Source organism: Oncorhynchus keta, chromosome 10, assembly GCF_023373465.1.
Source record: "Oncorhynchus keta strain PuntledgeMale-10-30-2019 chromosome 10, Oket_V2, whole genome shotgun sequence".
NCBI classification, from domain to species: Eukaryota; Metazoa; Chordata; class Actinopteri; order Salmoniformes; family Salmonidae; genus Oncorhynchus; species Oncorhynchus keta.
The window spans coordinates 83,245,624-83,264,411 of NC_068430.1; the positions used below are offsets into that span (position 1 = coordinate 83,245,624).

General features: G+C 44.3%; 3 protein-coding genes and 1 long non-coding RNA gene across 25 annotated transcripts in view; 1 reads left to right on the forward strand and 3 right to left on the reverse strand.

The window, feature by feature from the left end:
* LOC118372604 (zinc finger protein 883-like) overlaps positions 1-18,788 on the reverse strand; it is a 70,538-nt gene that overhangs the window by 25,364 nt on the left and 26,386 nt on the right. The window lies entirely within an intron of this gene.
* On the forward strand, positions 1,290-3,068 carry LOC127932589 (uncharacterized). Of its 8 annotated transcripts, none has more exons than XR_008146126.1 (4): positions 1,290-2,394; positions 2,447-2,524; positions 2,734-2,811; positions 2,864-3,005. It is a non-coding gene; the product is annotated as an uncharacterized LOC127932589 (long non-coding RNA). The 8 variants fall into 8 exon arrangements; XR_008146131.1 differs by having other exon boundaries at positions 2,447-2,498; XR_008146132.1 differs by having other exon boundaries at positions 1,290-2,498; positions 2,942-3,058.
* LOC127932586 (uncharacterized) lies at positions 2,882-6,715 on the reverse strand. Of its 4 annotated transcripts, none has more exons than XM_052528588.1 (2): positions 3,393-6,715; positions 2,882-3,350 (listed from the first exon to the last, which is right to left on the reverse strand). In XM_052528588.1, the coding sequence occupies exon 1, from the start codon at positions 5,900-5,902 to the stop codon at positions 4,562-4,564; it is 1,341 nt and encodes a 446-aa protein (XP_052384548.1). In that variant the 5' UTR covers positions 5,903-6,715; the 3' UTR covers positions 2,882-3,350; positions 3,393-4,561. The 4 variants fall into 4 exon arrangements, with proteins under 4 accessions (XP_052384548.1, XP_052384550.1, XP_052384549.1 ...); XM_052528590.1 differs by having other exon boundaries at positions 2,882-3,322; positions 3,379-6,715; XM_052528589.1 differs by lacking the exon at positions 2,882-3,350 and having other exon boundaries at positions 3,451-3,772; positions 4,029-6,715.
* Positions 7,848-18,389, reverse strand: LOC127932585 (zinc finger protein OZF-like). Of its 8 annotated transcripts, XM_052528584.1 has the most exons (5): positions 18,278-18,345; positions 11,249-11,557; positions 11,057-11,080; positions 10,678-10,846; positions 8,228-10,518 (listed from the first exon to the last, which is right to left on the reverse strand). In XM_052528584.1, the coding sequence occupies exons 2-5, from the start codon at positions 11,549-11,551 to the stop codon at positions 9,368-9,370; spliced, it is 1,647 nt and encodes a 548-aa protein (XP_052384544.1). In that variant the 5' UTR covers positions 11,552-11,557; positions 18,278-18,345; the 3' UTR covers positions 8,228-9,367. The 8 variants fall into 8 exon arrangements, with proteins under 8 accessions (XP_052384540.1, XP_052384539.1, XP_052384541.1 ...); XM_052528580.1 differs by having other exon boundaries at positions 7,848-10,518; positions 10,678-10,954; positions 11,021-11,557; positions 18,278-18,389; XM_052528579.1 differs by having other exon boundaries at positions 7,848-10,518; positions 10,678-10,834; positions 10,901-11,557; positions 18,278-18,389.

An 18,788-nucleotide genomic window follows, 5' to 3' on the forward strand; every position in this document is an offset into this window, starting at 1 on the left:
GTTTCATGTCATCAAAATACTTGTAAAATAAATATTTTGAGGCACTAATGGAATTACTATACTACATTTTTAGAGCTAAAAGTTCAGTTAGGTTGTTAGTCTGTTTGTGCTCAGTGTCTGTCTCATAGTCATCTGGGACCAGATCATCTTTTGAGTTGTATTGGAGACCATCTGCCTCAGAACCAAGATCTGAATGGGATACGAAGGCACGGGTTGGTCCAGTACAGCCTGACTGACGTCCACCAGGGGACACTTTATCCAGCGCTGAGAGGCACCTGTAATAAAACACCACACCGGCTCAGTTTCCCAGATGCCAGGATGAGGAGACAAGGAGTCATTGTTCTAAACTGGCTACCCAAGTCAGTGTGCGATGGGACAAGGAGGGATTGTTCTAAACTGGCTACCCAAGTCAGTGCGCGATGGGACAAGGAGGGATTGTTCTAAACTGGCTACCCAAGTCAGTGCGCGATGGGACAAGGACAAGGAGGGATGGTTCTAAACTGGCTACCCAAGTCAGTGTGCGATGGGACAAGGAGGGATTGTTCTAAACTGGCTACCCAAGTCAGTGCGCGATGGGACAAGGACAAGGAGGGATGGTTCTAAACTGGCTACCCAAGTCAGTGTGCGATGGGACAAGGAGGGATTGTTCTAAACTGGCTACCCAAGTCAGTGCGCGATGGGACAAGGACAAGGAGGGATGGTTCTAAGCTGGCTACCCAAGTCAGTGCGCGATGGGAGAAGGACATTGCGACATAGCCTGAGATCGATCCCGGGTTTTGTATTGACGCCTCTAGCACTGCGATACAGTGCCTTAGACCGCTGCGCCACTCAGGAGGCCCCCACGGTTAACTCGGTGAAAACACCTTTGACAGCCATAAAAGTTGTGAATCATTTTGAATAAGATTCCACCAACCTTAACTCAACATTGGTTGATTAATTAATGAATCATGCTACACAAAGATAAATAGCATTTTTCTACACAAATCCAATCTATTAGTATTTAGACTTATTACACCCTTTACTGAAATGGTTGCTCCAGTTCAGAGGGTTTCAGTAGACGTGAAATTCGAGCTCTTTGCCACGTACACCACTGGTGTGTTTGGAAATAAGGGTTCTGAAGCAGAAAACAACACACCTACTGTCAAATATGGTGGTGAATCTTGGATGTCTGCACTGATGGACTGCCCTCCTCAATCCAAACCACGGGTTTATAATGGGGTTCAAGTCCTGAGGAGTAAGTTTCACAAATCCCCATCTGCTCAACAAGCAATAACAAGTCTAGAGAAAAAAAGTATTTTAATGTATTCGGTAATGTTACACTTATCCATGTTTACCAGAGGGTTCAAATTGCATTGAGTTAGAGGCTCGATCACTTCGTCAGCAGAGCGGAGGCTTCACAGTTTTATGAGCTGGGATATAAATAGAACCCACAGTGGTGGGAGAGGTTGGAATGAAGGCCCAACAGTCAGCCAACACAGACTAGATACATGCTGTCAGAAGGCAGTCGTGGAGCAGTGAGCAGTTACCTACTCTGTCAGATTACTTTAGTTGCAGGTTTTGTGAAATCTGTGGTTCTGAAACACAATGGCCACCCTCCATGCTGACAACATTGAAGACACATGCCAGATCTCAGAAACGCCTGGGTCTGCTTATCAGCTAACCACATCATATGATATAGCAATTTGACGTGGCATGCAACCATTGGTTGACACATTGCAACCAATAAGATACTGTGGAATCCTAATCCTATATAAAGGTTTTGCCCCAAGGGAGTGCGAGGGCAAGTCGATCAGACACATTCATCCCACTCTGATGTCATCAGGGGTTCAGGAAGTGAAGCGGCAAGAAACCTTGTTGTATTTGTTGCCGTTGGTTACTTCAATGTTGTGATTTTCATAGTTTCAGATGTAGTGTTCATCATGTAAATAGGAAGAGAGAAGTGGATTATGAACAGGTTCTGAAAGAGGAAGCATTAACTACTGGAGAAAGGAAGGTTAGCTAGAGAATCACAGTCTGTATGTCACATTAGTGTAGCTATTAGGATGATTCCTCACCAAGCTAGATCAACAAAATACAGATAAAAAAATTAAAAAAAGATTTATGATATTTTCATTTTTTAAACATTTAAACATTAGAAGGGTCCTTTGGAGGAAGCGTTTTGACATCATGTTAAAGCATAATTGAGGAAAACCATATTAAAGTTGGATAATTTGTGACATTTAACGGCCCTGTTATGAGGTTCTCTGTAACGGCCCTGTTATGAGGTTCTCTGTAACGGCCCTGTTATGAGGTTCTCTGTAACGGCCCTGTTATGAGGTTCTCTGTAACGGCCCTGTTATGAGGTTCTCTGCAACGGCCCTGTTATGAGGTTCTCTGCAACGGCCCTGTTATGAGGTTCTCTGTAACGGCCCTGTTATGAGGTTCTCTGTAACGGCCCTGTTATGAGGTTCTCTGCAACGGCCCTGTTATGAGGTTCTCTGTAACGGCCCTGTTATGAGGTTCTCTGTAACGGCCCTGTTATGAGGTTCTCTGTAACGGCCCTGTTATGAGGTTCTCTGTAACGGCCCTGTTATGAGGTTCTCTGTAACGGCCCTGTTATGAGGTTCTCTGTAACGGCCCTGTTATGAGGTTCTCTGTAACGGCCCTGTTATGAGGTTCTCTGTAAACGGCCCTGTTATGAGGTTCTCTGTAACGGCCCTGTTATGAGGTTCTCTGTAACAGCCCTGTTATGAGGTTCTCTGTAACGGCCCTGTTATGAGGTTCTCTGCAACGGCCCTGTTATGAGGTTCTCTGCAACGGCCCTGTTATGAGGTTCTCTGTAACGGCCCTGTTATGAGGTTCTCTGTAACGGCCCTGTTATGAGGTTCTCTGTAACGGCCCTGTTATGAGGTTCTCTGTAACGGCCCTGTTATGAGGTTCTCTGTAACGGCCCTGTTATGAGGTTCTCTGCAACGGCCCTGTTAGGAGGTTCTCTGTAACGGCCCTGTTATGAGGTTCTCTGTAACGGCCCTGTTATGAGGTTCTCTGCAACGGCCCTGTTAGGAGGTTCTCTGTAACGTGACAAGAGGCACGGAGTGTGTTGACCTTCATTCAGATTGATTTGCAAATTCAAGTTGATCCTAATTGTTGTCACATTGGATTAGTTGTGACGGTTAATTAATTTAACATTTATCGATACCAACTCAGGAAGCCCGGTGGCCACCACCAGCTTCTTAATGTTTTGCTACACTGTGCCTAATGAACACAACCCTGGAGGTCAAGACTATTACCAAAGCTGCAGTTAAACTGGACAACCTTCTATTCAACTCCTTCTATTCAACTCCTTCTATTCAACACCTTCTATTCAACTCCTTCTATTCAACTCCTTCTATTCAACACCTTCTATTCAACACCTTCTATTCAACTCCTTCTATTCAACTCCTTCTATTCAACTCCTTCTATTCAACTCCTTCTATTCAACTCCTTCTATTCAACTCCTTCTATTCAACTCCTTCTATTCAACTCCTTCTATTCAACTCCTTCTATTCAACTCCTTCACCGGCAGACAGGAACACTTCCCATTTCCCCCATGATTTAAATCAGTCTTCCAATTGTGTGACTGGATGTGAAGGGTTTAACTTCTAAACGTTGATCCTTGGTGGGGTCATCTAGTGGATTGGGCTGTCACTTGTCCTGACTCTTCCAAAAGGCTTGGCTCGGACGAGTCAGTTACTGTCCCAACGCTCTAATCACTAGGCTACCTGCCGCCCCTACACTCTAACCACTAGGCTACCTGCCACCCCTACACTCTAACCACTAGGCCACCTGCCACCCCTACACTCTAACCACTAGGCCACCTGCCACCCCTACACTCTAACCACTAGGCTACCTGCCACCCCTACACTCTAACCACTAGGCTACCTGCCACCCCTACACTCTAACCACTAGGCTACCTGCCACCCCTACACTCTAACCACTAGGCTACCTGCCACCCCTACACTCTAACCACTAGGCTACCTGCCACCCCTACACTCTAACCACTAGGCTACCTGCCACCCCTACACTCTAACCACTAGGCTACCTGCCGCCCCTACACTCTAACCACTAGGCTACCTGCCGCCCCTACACTCTAACCACTAGGCTACCTGCCACCCATACACTCTAACCACTAGGCTACCTGCCACCCCCGATACAGGCCAGCACATTATGTTGACCTTATTAGTTGACCATGAGGTCCTCACATTGCTGACACCATAATACATTTACAGTGAGACATGTGATCTGGGAAATAAGATCTGAATTGACCGAGCCAAGATTGGTTGTTTTGTGGATCCATGCCACAACTTGTGACATTTCACTCCCAGATTTAGATTTGAACTGGCTGTGGGGTGTCTCAGCCAAACTCCTGTCTGTGAAGATACAACTATTTTGCGAGCACAGACAGTCATTTAAAGCACCCTTAACATGTATTGGGTCAGGAGTTACTATCTGAACCCTGCAAGGCCCTGCTAAAATACTTCAAATATGTACAATAACAGTTTTATAATGACAGTTTACTCAACTGCTTAATGACATCTCAAAGCTAATAAGGGGGCATGCGACTCCTGTTCTGGACAGCCCATCCACATGGTTTGCAGGCTCTTGTTCTGGACAGCCCATCCACATGGTTTGCAGGCTCTTGTTCTGGACAGCCCATCCACATGGTTTGCAGGCTCTTGTTCTGGACAGCCCATCCACATGGTTTGCAGGCTCTTGTTCTGGACAGCCCATCCACATGGTTTGCAGGCTCTTGTTCTGGACAGCCCATCCACATGGTTTGCAGGCTCTTGTTCTGGACAGCCCATCCACATGGTTTGCAGGCTCTTGTTCTGGACAGCCCATCCACATGGTTTGCAGGCTCTTGTTCTGGACAGCCCATCCACATGGTTTGCAGGCTCTTGTTCTGGACAGCCCATCCACATGGTTTGCAGGCTCTTGTTCTGGACAGCCCATCCACATGGTTTGCAGGCTCTTGTTCTGGACAGCCCATCCACATGGTTTGCAGGCTCTTGTTCTGGACAGCCCATCCACATGGTTTGCAGGCTCTTGTTCTGGACAGCCCATCCACATGGTTTGCAGGCTCTTGTTCTGGACAGCCCATCCACATGGTTTGCAGGCTCTTGTCCTGGACAGCCCATCCACATGGTTTACAGGCTCTTGTTCTGGACAGCCCATCCACATGGTTTACAGGCTCTTGTTCTGGACAGCCCATCCACATGGTTTGCAGGCTCTTGTTCTGGACAGCCCATCCACATGGTTTGCAGGCTCTTGTTCTGGACAGCCCATCCACATGGTTTACAGGCTCTTGTTCTGGACAGCCCATCCACATGGTTTGCAGGCTCTTGTTCTGGACAGCCCATCCACATGGTTTGCAGGCTCTTGTTCTGGACAGCCCATCCACATGGTTTACAGGCTCTTGTCCTGGACAGCCCATCCACATGGTTTGCAGGCTCTTGTCCTGGACAGCCCATCCACATGGTTTGCAGGCTCTTGTTCTGGACAGCCCATCCACATGGTTTGCAGGCTCTTGTTCTGGACAGCCCATCCACATGGTTTGCAGGCTCTTGTTCTGGACAGCCCATCCACATGGTTTGCAGGCTCTTGTTCTGGACAGCCCATCCACATGGTTTGCAGGCTCTTGTCCTGGACAGCCCATCCACATGGTTTGCAGGCTCTTGTTCTGGACAGCCCATCCACATGGTTTGCAGGCTCTTGTTCTGGACAGCCCATCCACATGGTTTGCAGGCTCTTGTTCTGGACAGCCCATCCACATGGTTTGCAGGCTCTTGTTCTGGACAGCCCATCCACATGGTTTGCAGGCTCTTGTTCTGGACAGCCCATCCACATGGTTTGCAGGCTCTTGTTCTGGACAGCCCATCCACATGGTTTGCAGGCTCTTGTTCCATCCCAGCACTAACACGGAGGTTTCAGCTGAATACCTTGTTGTGAAGGGTCATGCCAATGAGGGGATTTGATTATTCTGGCCTTGGTTGCATCGAGCTATGTCCCGTCACGTGACCAAGTGAACCAGGTGAGGGAAGCAGGTGAGTGCTGACATTGAACAGCAATTTGTGGCGCTTAGTCATATTGTCAACAACGCAGCATGATGCTATGGCCTGTCACATGAACGAGTGAGGCAAAAACCATCAAGAGCTATGATGAAACTGCCTCTCATGAGGACCGCCACAGGAAACAAAGACCCAGAGTTACCTCTGCTGCAGAGGATAAGTTCATTACAGTTAACTGTCTCTCATGAGGACCGCCACAGGAAACAAAGACCCAGAGTTACCTCTGCTGCAGAGGATAAGTTCATTACAGTTAACTGCACCTCAGATTGCAGCCCAAATAAATGCTTCACAGAGTTCAAGTAACAGACACATAACATCAACTGTTCAGAGGAGACTGTGTGAATCAGGCCTTCATGGTCGAATTGCTGCAAAGAAACCACTATTAAAGGATACCAATAAGAAGAAGAGACTTGCTTGGGCCAAGAAACACGAGCAATGGACATTAGACCGGTGGAAATCATTAGACTGGTGGAAATCATTAGACTGGAGGAAATCATTAGACCGGAGGAAATCATTAGACTGGAGGAAATCATTAGACTGGAGGAAATCATTAGACTGGAGGAAATCATTAGACTGGAGGAAATCATTAGACTGGAGGAAATCATTAGACTGGAGGAAATCATTAGACTGGAGGAAATCATTAGACCGGAGGAAATCATTAGACCGGAGGAAATCATTAGACCGGAGGAAATCATTAGACCGGAGGAAATCATTAGACCGGAGGAAATCATTAGACCGGAGGAAATCATTAGACCGGTGGAAATCATTAGACCGGAGGAAATCATTAGACCGGAGGAAATCATTAGACTGGAGGAAATCATTAGACTGGAGGAAATCATTAGACTGGAGGAAATCATTAGACTGGAGGAAATCATTAGACTGGAGGAAATCATTAGACCGGAGGAAATCATTAGACTGGAGGAAATCATTAGACCGGAGGAAATCATTAGACCGGAGGAAATCATTAGACCGGAGGAAATCATTAGACCGGAGGAAATCATTAGACCGGAGGAAATCATTAGACCGGAGGAAATCATTAGACCGGAGGAAATCATTAGACCGGAGGAAATCATTAGACCGGAGGAAATCATTAGACCGGAGGAAATCATTAGACTGGAGGAAATCATTAGACTGGAGGAAATCATTAGACTGGAGGAAATCATTAGACCGGAGGAAATCATTAGACCGGAGGAAATCATTAGACCGGAGGAAATCATTAGACTGGAGGAAATCATTAGACCGGAGGAAATCATTAGACTGGAGGAAATCATTAGACTGGAGGAAATCATTAGACCGGAGGAAATCATTAGACTGGAGGAAATCATTAGACCGGAGGAAATCATTAGACTGGAGGAAATCATTAGACTGGAGGAAATCATTAGACTGGAGGAAATCATTAGACTGGAGGAAATCATTAGACCGGAGGAAATCTGTCTTTCAGTCTGATGAGTCCAAATGTGAGATTTTTGGTTCCAACCGCCGTTTCTTTGTAAGACGCAGAGTAGGTGAAAGGATTATCTCTCCATGTGTGGTTCCCTCCATGAAGCATGGAGGAGGAGGTCTGATGGTGCTTCACTGGTGGTGACACTGTCAGTGATTTATTTAGAATTCAAGGCACACTTAACCAGCATGGCTACCACAGCATTCAGCAGCAATACGCCATCCCATCTGGTTTGGGCTCAGTGGGACTATCACAATGACCTTATTACATTATTACTCAAATACAAATTATAATTCATTGTAGCACCTTGTTACTGACAAAAATAATAGTATTTCAATAGTAATTAATAGTATTAATAATATTACTGTAAAATGTTAGTGATAGTATTAGTGTAATGTTTTGTTACAGTAATAGTACTACTGTAAAATGTTTTGTTACAGTAATAGTACTACTGTAAAATGTTTTGTTACAGTAATAGTACTACTGTAAAATGTTTTGTTACTGTAATAGTACTACTGTAAAATGTGTTGTTACAGTAATAGTACTACTGTAAAATGTGTTGTTACAGTAAAATAGTACTACTGTAAAATGTTGTTACAGTAATAGTATTAATGTAAAATGTTTTATTACAGTAATGGTACTACTGTAAAATGTGTTGTTACAGTAATAGTACTACTGTAAAATGTGTTGTTACAGTAATATTACTACTGTAAAATGTGTTGTTACAGTAATAGTACTACTGTAAAATGTTGTTACAGTAATAGTATTAATGTAAAATGTTTTATTACAGTAATGGTACTACTGTAAAATGTTTTGTTACAGTAATAGTACTACTGTAAAATGTTATGTTACTAATGTGTTAAACCCAGACACTAGTGAATTGACATCAATTTGCACAAATAAAACGTACTACTCGAGTCCACGACTCAGACTTGACTCAGACTCAAGTCACGATTTTCACGACTCGTGACTCAATCAGTGGTGACAGTTGTCAGAAGTCAACATAATTCAACATACCAGCTACAGCAGCAAATGGTACATATATTTAGTCTTACAAATGTACAACACTAATGAAAACAAGCTTTTAAAAAAAATGGTTGGACTATAACTTTTGACACTACCAAGGGACTCGTGACTGGAGTATAAAGGACTCACACTAGAACACGAGGGACTCTACTCGGAATCTAGGTTTAGGTGGCTTGACTACATCTACATATTACTCAGATACAAAGTATAACTCATTATATTACCTCGTTATGGACTAACGTAATACTATTACTGTAACCCCCTGTGTTACTGTAAAACCCTGTGTTACTGTAAAACCATGTGTTACTGTAACCCCCTGTGTTACTGTAACCCCCTGTGTTACTGTAACACCCTGTAACCACCAGGCTACCCTGTCTCTAACCACTAGACTACCCTGCCTCTAACCACCAGGCTACCCTGCCTCTAACCGCCAGGCTACCCTGCCTCTAACCGCCAGGCTACCCTGCCTCTAACCGCCAGGCTACCCTGCCTCTAACCGCCAGGCTACCCTGCCTCTAACCGCCAGGCTACCCTGCCTCTAACCGCCAGGCTACCCTGCCTCTAACCGCCAGGCTACCCTGCCTCTAACCGCCAGGCTACCCTGCCTCTAACCGCCAGGCTACCCTGCCTCTAACCGCCAGGCTACCCTGCCTCTAACCGTCTCTCACATAGTTGAAGTGTACCTATGATAAAAAATTACAGACCTCTACATGCTTTGTAAGTAAGAAAACCTGCAAAATCGGCAGTGTATCAAATACTTGTTCTCCCCACTGTACATGTAAAAAAAGGTTTAACAGAATAATTACAAAAACAGTCAGTCAATATTAGTCAGATATGTAGATGCCCAGCTTGGCAGCTCCATTATAAGGTCAGTGTTGGGCACTGCACTGTGAATTGCTTCTTGATGTTCTTTCAGCATTTCTTTCCATTTAAAACAAGTCCCGCACTGATCACAGCTGTATGGCTTCTCTCCCGTGTGTATTCTCTGGTGTTGCTTTAGATTTCCTTTCTCGCTGAAGCTCTTCCCACATTGGGAGCAGTGGAAAGGATTCTCCCCTGTGTGTCCTCTCTGATGTTGCTTTAGGACATTTAACCGACTGAAGCTTTTTCCACATTGAGCGCAGTGGTATGGCTTCTCTCCACTATGTATTCTCTGATGTCTCTTTAAGTCTCCTGCCTGACCGAAGCTCTTACCACATTGGGAGCAATGGTGGGGCTTCTCTCCACTATGCATTCTCTGATGACTCTTAAGGCTTCCTTCCAATTTAAAACTCTTCCCACAATGATCACAGCTGAACGGTTTCTCTTCTGTGTGAGTTATTTGGTGCTTCTTCAGATATGATGACAGACTGAAACTCTTCCCACACTGGGAGCAGTGAAAAGGTTTCTCTATTGTGTGAGTTTGTTGGTGTTTCGTTAAATTTGATAACTGATTAAAACTCTTCCCACATTGGGAGCAGTGGAAAGGCTTCTCTTCTGTATGTATTTTCTGGTGTTTCTTCAAATGTATTGACCAACCAAAAGTCTTCCCACACAAGGAGCAGTGAAAAGGCTTCTCCCCTGTGTGTATTCTCTGGTGAGCCTTTACGGTGTCTACACGATGGAACCTCTTCCTACATTGAAAGCAGTGGTACGACTTCTTTCCTGTGTGAATAAGCTGGTGCCTCTTCAAAGTGCTCGGGGTCTGAAATCTCTCCGCACATTGACCATACGGGTGAGGCTTCTTTCTTTTGTGAATCTGATGGGGAGATTTGAGGTGAGTTGGACAAGTAAAACAGTCTCTGCAGTCTGTGCAAGGTCTTGGCCTACAAGTGTGCCTTCTCAACTCCTCTGGATCATAGAAACTAGTGAAGCAGTCCATGCAGTGGTGATGTTTCTGTCTTGAGGTCCTCTGTCTGTGTTGTTTATGGTTTCCTGATGCTGTGGAACTGGGTTCACTGTCTGAACCTGGGTTGGAGATCTCTCCTGTGGGAATATGAACAGATATGGGGATAGAATTAGAAAGGTAACATTGAAATGGGATTTAAAAGACTTTTGATGCAAGTAGAAGCAATACAATAGTTCTGGAATCCCCTGTGGCTGCCAAGGCAACAACCTCTCTCCGTACTCCACACCTGAACTTACCTGGGTTAGTGATACTATCTACTTCCTCTTCTTCCTCCTCTAGGTCTGGAGCAGACACTTCCCTGTTCTCCTCTTCTTCATTGACAGCTCTCTCCTCCTCCACCTCCACTTTGACAGCTCTCTCCTCCTCCACCTCCTCTTTGACTGCTCTCTCCTCCTCCACCTCCACCTTGACTGCTCTCTCCTCCTCCACCTCCACTTTGACTGCTCTCTCCTCCTCCACCTCCACCTTGACTGCTCTCTCCTCCTCCACCTCCACTTTGACTGCTCTCTCCTCCTCCACCTCCACTTTGACTGCTCTCTCCTCCTCCACCTCCACTTTGACTGCTCTCTCCTCCTCCACCTCCACCTTGACTGCTCTCTCCTCCTCCATCTCCACTTTGACTGCTCTCTCCTCCTCCACCTTGACTGCTCTCTCCTCCTCCTCCTCCACGTTGACTGCTCTCTCCTCCTCCACCTCCACTTTGACTGCTCTCTCCTCCTCCACGTTGACTGCTCTCTCCTCCTCCTCCACGTTGACTGCTCTCTCCTCCTCCTCCACGTTGACTGCTCTCTCCTCCTCCATCTCCACTTTGACTGCTCTCTCCTCCTCCATCTCCTCTGTGACGGCTCTCTCCTCCTCCATCTCCTCTGTGACGGCTCTCTCCTCCTCCATCTCCTCTGTGACGGCTCTCTCCCCCTCCACGTTGACTGCTCTCTCCTCCTCCTCCACGTTGACTGCTCGCTCTTCCTCCATGTTGACTGCTCTCTCCTCCTCCTCCACCTCTGTGACTGCTCTCTCCTCCTCCTCCACCTCCATTTTGACTGCTCTCTCCTCCTCCTCCACTTTCACTGCTCTCTCCTCCGGGGACTCTGTGGACTTTGGTTCAGACATTGAAGGCTAGAGATGGATCCAAAAGAGGAAGCACATGTGAAGGGTGAGTTTCACAAAATACTGGAATATATAGATTAGCAAATAAAGGAATAGACCATGCTAAATATTCACAGCTACAGTACAAATCATTCACAGATAGAGATCACAGCTACAGTACAGATCATTCACAGATAGAGATCACAGCTACAGTGCAGATCATTCACAGATAGAGATCACAGCTACAGTACAAATCATTCACAGATAGAGATCACAGCTACAGTACAAATCATTCACAGATAGAGATCACAGCTACAGTACAAATCATTCACAGATAGAGATCACAGCTACAGTACAAATCATTCACAGATAGAGATCACAGCTACAGTACAAATCATTCACAGATAGAGATCACAGCTACAGTACAAATCATTCACAGATAGAGATCACAGCTACAGTACAAATCATTCCAAGCAAACCGTTTGAAGCACTTATTCAGTCTTCCACAAAAAAAAAAGTTTTCCCAAATAATTTATTTCATTTTGGCGCTTTATCAAACAATAACTTTGATATCAGGGGTAGAGTGAGGCTGCAGTAGCCTACTGGGGTTTTGCTCTGTAGCAAATGTTCAATCACAATGTGTTTACAGTCATGACATACAAAACACACACAAAGTACTTATGTTACAGGGAACTTTGATGACCCCGTGTCAAAAAATGGCTTCCTCCAGACGTGACCATTGGGTTCTTTTGTCACCTCCCTGACCAAAGTCCTTCTCCCCCGATAGCTCAGTTTGGCCGGGCGGCCAGCTCAAAGATTAGTCTTGGTGGTTCCAAACTAATTCCATTTAAGAATGATGGAGGCCACTGTGTTCTTGGGGAACTTCAATGCTGTGCGATGGCAGGTAACCTGGTGGTTAGAGTGTAGGGGCGGCAGGTAGCCTAGTGGTTAGAGCGTTGGACTAGTAACCGAAAGGTTACAAGATCGAATCCCAGAGCCGACAAGGTAAAAATCTGTCGTTCTGTGCCCCAAAAAAATGTACCTGTTTTCACTTTGTCATTATGGGGTATTGTGTGTAGATTGAGGAAAAAAGGGACCAGGGTCAGTGTACTGTCAAATGTTGTTTTTTGCCATCATTGTAAAGCCACACACACACTATACGATACATCTATTAAACATCAGAATGAGTGAGAGTCTTTGTCACAATCCGGCTCATGGGAAGTGACAAAGAGATCTTATAGGACCAGGGCACAAATAATAATCAATCATTTTGCTCTTTATTTAGGCATCTTACATATAAAACCTTATTTGTTCATCAAAAATGGTGAATAAACTCACCACAGGTTAATGAGAAGGGTGTGTTTGAAAGGATGCACATAACTCTGCAATGTTGGGTTGTATTGGAGAGTCTCAGTCTTAAATCATTTTCCACACACAGTCTGTGCCTGTATTTCATTTTCATACTAGTGAGGGCTGAGAATCCACTCTCACATAGGTACATGTGTAACCGATGTGAAACGGCTAGCTGGTTAGCGGTGGTGCGCGCTTATAGCGTTTCAATCGGTGACGTCACTCGCTCTGAGACCTTGAAGTAGTGGTTCCCCTTGCTTTGTGGAGCGATGGGTAATGATGCTTAATGTGTGTCAGTTGTTGATGTGTGCAGAGGGTCCCTGGTTTGGGGAAGAATGAAAGTTATACTGTTACATTTGCCCCTTGATAACCAGCGCACTTCTGTAAAAGCGTTACGTGGTCGCTGCCCATATCATTGCATAGTGCAGGAAATACACAAGAGTTCAGGGGCCTTGCTTTACAAAAGTTCCATTTTCACTGTTGTGTCCAAAACGGCTTTCAAGCGGTCAGACATTCCCTTGGCAGCAAGAGCCTCTCGTGGATGCTGCAGTGTCCCCAAGTGGCATCGGGAGCAACTGCTTGCACGCGCATTAACACTCTACCATGTCTCCCTGTCATGGCTTTTGCTCCATCAGTACAAAAACCAACACGAGCAGCAGCTACGTTTGGCTACACACGGACCGTTAATGGAATTCCCGCGAGAGAGTAAGGGTTAATGTGATTAGATGTTAATTATTTGACTAGGCTACCTGCATTTGACGTTATGTTATTTTGCTGAACACGAGATGGTTTAATTGTATTTTTGGCAGTGAAACGAGGCTACTCAGGCGATAAAAAAAAACCCTCACCCAAATGTATAGCCCTGTTGGAAAATGTAAATGGACTGATTGAAAATGTGATCAAATTTGTTTATATATATATAAATCACATTTTTATTGCGCGTAACCCAGTTTGCTGCACATGCTTGGAATTAGTTGTAGCTGTCGTCTCGTGCACCAAAGACTGAAGCGACGACGGGTTAACTGCGTTTTCGGCTCACTTGACTGCTAACTAGATACAGTTCGAGCAATATAGTTTACAGTTCGAGCAATATAGTTTAAAGCAAATGAGATTTGAAACTGACATTTGATTTGTAATCACTCATGAATACTGAAATTAAGTTGGCTAGCTAGCCTCCTTAGCTACTTAACTATCGGCCTTGTTAGCCAGGCTAACTTACTAGCCAGTGATCCGAGTAGCCAATGGATGTCATGTTAAAAATGAACAATTTACACTTCATATATTTTTGACATTGACACTTAATATGGTGATTCACAACACTGTAGATAAACATACGGTAGATAAACAAAATTGCTATAGACTGTTAGCTTCCAATGGCTAGTTAGCAAGCTAGCTAGCTAGAGCAATGTGCACCAGATCAACAATTAGCCGCCTGTGGACAAATAATCCGACTACTAAATGATTCTTTCTGTATTTGCAAACGTTCTCAAATATGTTACAAAGCTTGATTTTCACCTTGACACTTGATTTAGAAAGGTCTTGAAGCCCTCTTTTACCAGAACGAGATATGTGCTGACAACGCGAGAATACAGATCTGCATTCTCAAGACAGTCACCGCTGCGCGAGATGCTCACATTGCGCAACTCCATTACAGCTTTCATTATGAAAAGAATATGATATTCTACCCAGGTGTTTGGAGATTTTCAGGCCAGATCATATGAGAAGCGGCTTGAAAACCCACACTGGTGAAAGAAATAAACTTGTTTTTACTCAAGCAATATGTTTCTATTTTATTATGGCTCGATAGGAGCGTCTTGTTGAATGGAGCGACCACACATTGTTTTAATCACAACTCAAAAATGTTCTTTCAGGTTGTATAATCAGAACAATATACTATATCTTATTGACCAAACAGGTATCCTGAATGATTCCCTAACCCAGCATTAAGAAGGTATCCTGAATGATTCCCTAACCCAGCATTAAGAAGGTATCCTGAATGATTCCCTAACCCAGCATTAAGAAGGTATCCTGAATGATTCCCTAACCCAGCATTAAGAAGGTATCCTGAATGATTCCCTAACCCAGCATTAAGAAGGTATCCTGAATGATTCCCTAACCCAGCATTAAGAAGGTATCCTGAATTATTCCCTAACCCAGCATTAAGAAGGTTTCCTGAATGATTGCCTAACCCAGCAAGAAGGTATCCTGAATGCAGTGGTTGAAAAAGTACCCAATTGTCATACTTGAGTAAAAGTAAAGCTACATTAATAGAAAATGACTCCAGTAAAAGTCACCCAGTAAAATACTACTGGAGTAAAAGTCTAAAAGAATTTGGTTTCAAAAGTAAAAGTATAAATCATTAAAAAATATATTTGGACATATTTTAAATTTATTTTGACATATATTTTCAAATTCCTTATATTAAGCAAACCAGAGGTTTGTATTTTTATTTATGGATAGCCAGAAGCACACTCCAACACACAGACCTAATTTACAAAGCATTTGTGTTTAGTGAGACCGCCAGAGCAGAGGCAGTAGGGATGACCAGGGATGTTCTCTAGATACGTTCGCTGTCAAAGCAGCCTGCGAGGAGAAGACAACCAGACCAGGCTGAGGAAATGTAAAGGGTACCAGGTATCAAAAACATTTCAGAGGAACATCAGCCACTGTGCAGTGCAACCAGTCAGCTAGAACAAAGAGCAGCAGAGAAAGGACTAAAACACGAGGTGTATGGTATGTAAAGTCCACAACTTCTCCACAAAACACCAGCCCCTAGAGGTATCTAAAGTCCACAACTTCTCCACAAAACACCAGCCCCTAGAGGTATGTAAAGTAAAACTCCCTCTCCACAAAACACCAGCCCCTAGAGGTATGTAAAGTAAACTCCCTCTCCACAAAACACCAGCCCCTAGAGGTATGTAAAGTAAACTCCCTCTCCACAAAACACCAGCCCCTAGAGGTATGTAAAGTAAACTACTTCTCCACAAAACACCAGCCCCTAGAGGTATGTAAAGTCAACTCCCTCTCCACAAAACACCAGCCCCTAGAGGTATGTAATGTCCACTACCTCTCCACAAAACACCAGCCCCTAGAGGTATGTAAAGTCAACTCCCTCTCCACAAAACACCAGCCCCTAGAGGTATGTAAAGTAAACTCCCTCTCCACAAAACACCAGCCCCTAGAGGTATGTAAAGTCAACTACCTCTCCAACAAAACACCAGCCCCTCGAGGTATGTAAAGTAAACTCCCTCTCCACAAAACACCAGCCCCAAGAGGTATGTAATGTCCACTACCTCTCCACAAAACACCAGCCCCTAGAGGTATGTAAAGTAAACTCCCTCTCCACAAAACACCAGCCCCTAGAGGTATGTAAAGTCAACTCCCTCTCCACAAAACACCAGCCCCTAGAGGTATGTAAAGTAAACTCCCTCTCCACAAAACACCAGCCCCTAGAGGTATGTAAAGTCAACTCCCTCTCCACAAAACACCAGCCCCTAGAGGTATGTAAAGTCAACTCCCTCTCCACAAAACACCAGCCCCTAGAGGTATGTAAAGTCAACTCCCTCTCCACAAAACACCAGCCCCTAGAGGTATGTAAAGTCAACTCCCTCTCCAACAAAACACCAGCCCCTAGAGGTATGTAAAGTCAACTCCCTCTCCACAAAACACCAGCCCCTAGAGGTATGTAAAGTCAACTCCCTCTCCACAAAACACCAGCCCCTAGAGGTATGTAAAGTCAACTCCCTCTCCACAAAACACCAGCCCCTAGAGGTATGTAAAGTCAACTCCCTCTCCAACAAAACACCAGCCCCTAGAGGTATGTAAAGTCAACTCCCTCTCCACAAAACACCAGCCCCTAGAGGTATGTAAAGTCAACTCCCTCTCCAACAAAACACCAGCCCCTAGAGGTATGTAAAGTCAACTCCCTCTCCACAAAACACCAGCCCCTAGAGGTATGTAAAGTCAACTCCCTCTCCACAAAACACCAGCCCCTAGAGGTATGTAAAGTCAACTCCCTCTCCAACAAAACACCAGCCCCTAGAGGTATGTAAAGTCAACTCCCTCTCCAACAAAACACCAGCCCCTAGAGGTATGTAAAGTCAACTCCCTCTCCACAAAACACCAGCCCCTAGAGGTATGTAAAGTAAACTACCTCTCCACAAAACACCAGCCCCTAGAGGTATGTAAAGTAAACTACCTCTCCAACAAAACACCAGCCCCTAGAGGTATGTAAAGTAAACTACCTCTCCACAAAACACCAGCCCCTAGAGGTATGTAAAGTAAACTACCTCTCCAACAAAACACCAGCCCCTAGAGGTATGTAAAGTAAACTACCTCTCCACAAAACACCAGACTGTTAAACCTAGTAGGTAAAAGGTGTATTGTGAAACATAGTTTCAACAACATACCTGTCTCAGCAGTCTGGGATACAGGGGCACAGGCAAGCCTCATCAATGACGAACGGCGATGCCAGTACCTTCCTCACACCATCATCCGAGAGATAGGTCAGATACTAGGACCAGGACAGTATGTATGGCAGCCAATCAGACAATACCATTCATTAGTTGAATAGCTGTAGAGTTCAAGCTGAACAGTTCAGGTTTTTCTAGTCCCAGTCTCCAAATAACATCGCTTGTGTTCAGTGATCCTAATGATAGGTAGAGGAGCCTTTCATAGGTTTCAGTGTGATAGAAGAGGTAATCAAGGGGTCAACAACAACCCGGAATGACATGAACTTGCTATTTAAAGCAACAGTTTGTGACAAAACTATCGTTAGAGTTGAAAATGAGATGAAAACATTTAACTTGAACTACATGAAAATATAAGCATAAAAGTGCATGTTGTGTGCACTACGTCATCACGCAGTGACTTTTATATTTGTTGGAAACACGGCCATATTTTATTTATGCAGATGTTTTGTATATTCACATGAAGATCTGTCGCCAGTTGAATGGAAACCTAGCTACCGACTGTCAGAACAAGAGAAAACCCGCTGATGCATCACCACATTCCGAACTTGCACCTTGTGGATTCTACTATTCGAACTCGCAACAGTAAGTTGAGACCCCGACTGAGTTCCGCTTATGGTGCTTATTTACATTTTAGTCATTTAGGAAACGCTCTTATCCAGAGCTGCCTGGGAGCCAGCCCTGCCAGGGTGATCACCTTCCAAATAAAAAGACCCCCATTGAAACTGATGAAAATAGTGCAATCATGCTACAATTGGACTAGATAATGCTAAACCAGGTTGGAATTGTATTTAAATTGAAGATAAAATTATTAGCTAATTTTACAAAAAAAGTGGATGTATTAGACTTCAGAATTGCGTTAGCGGTTTACTGCACTGTACATACGAATATGTATATATGTGATATAATATATGAATATTATTTGACAAACCCATCCACATTACTTCCAAGCTAAATGATGTGAAGTGGTTGACGGTTTTAGCAGTTCATCATGGTTCCCAGGTGTGTAGTGGAGGTATACATGTTACGCCCCTGAAAAAGGGGAGAAATAATCACGAGAGTGATACCGGTGTTGTTTTCTCAAGTCAACTTTTAGTGCAGTCATTTTACAAAAGTAACACATTACAAAACAACAGAAAAAGCATTATACAAATAACACAGCAAAATATCTTATTAACAACGCACATGTTCATTCACAATGGACATAAAATGGCAGCTACTCTCAGTACGATGCTATTCTTCGCTACAACCGAGCAGGGCTCATTACTCTCTGCAAACTTAACTCTAACTTCCTCAAGATGTTACTAAGACACTCCTTAAACACTCTTGACATGTTAGCGAGTTATTACATTTAAATTATTCTTTATCATCAATAACGTACCTGAAAAAGGGGAGAAATAATCACGAGAGTAATACGGTGTTGTTTTCTCAATTCACCTTTT

Coding starts and splice junctions, on each gene's coding strand:
- LOC127932586 (XM_052528588.1), bottom strand. CDS start 5,902: ATGTGGATGGGCTGTCCAGAACAAGAGCCTGCAAACCATGTGGATGGG.
- LOC127932585 (XM_052528577.1), bottom strand. CDS start 11,551: ATGTCTGAACCAAAGTCCACAGAGTCCCCGGAGGAGAGAGCAGTGAAA. Junction 10,519..10,677: donor AGATAGTATCACTAACCCAG/GTAAGTTCAGGT, acceptor ATATTCCCACAG/GAGAGATCTCCAACCCAGGT.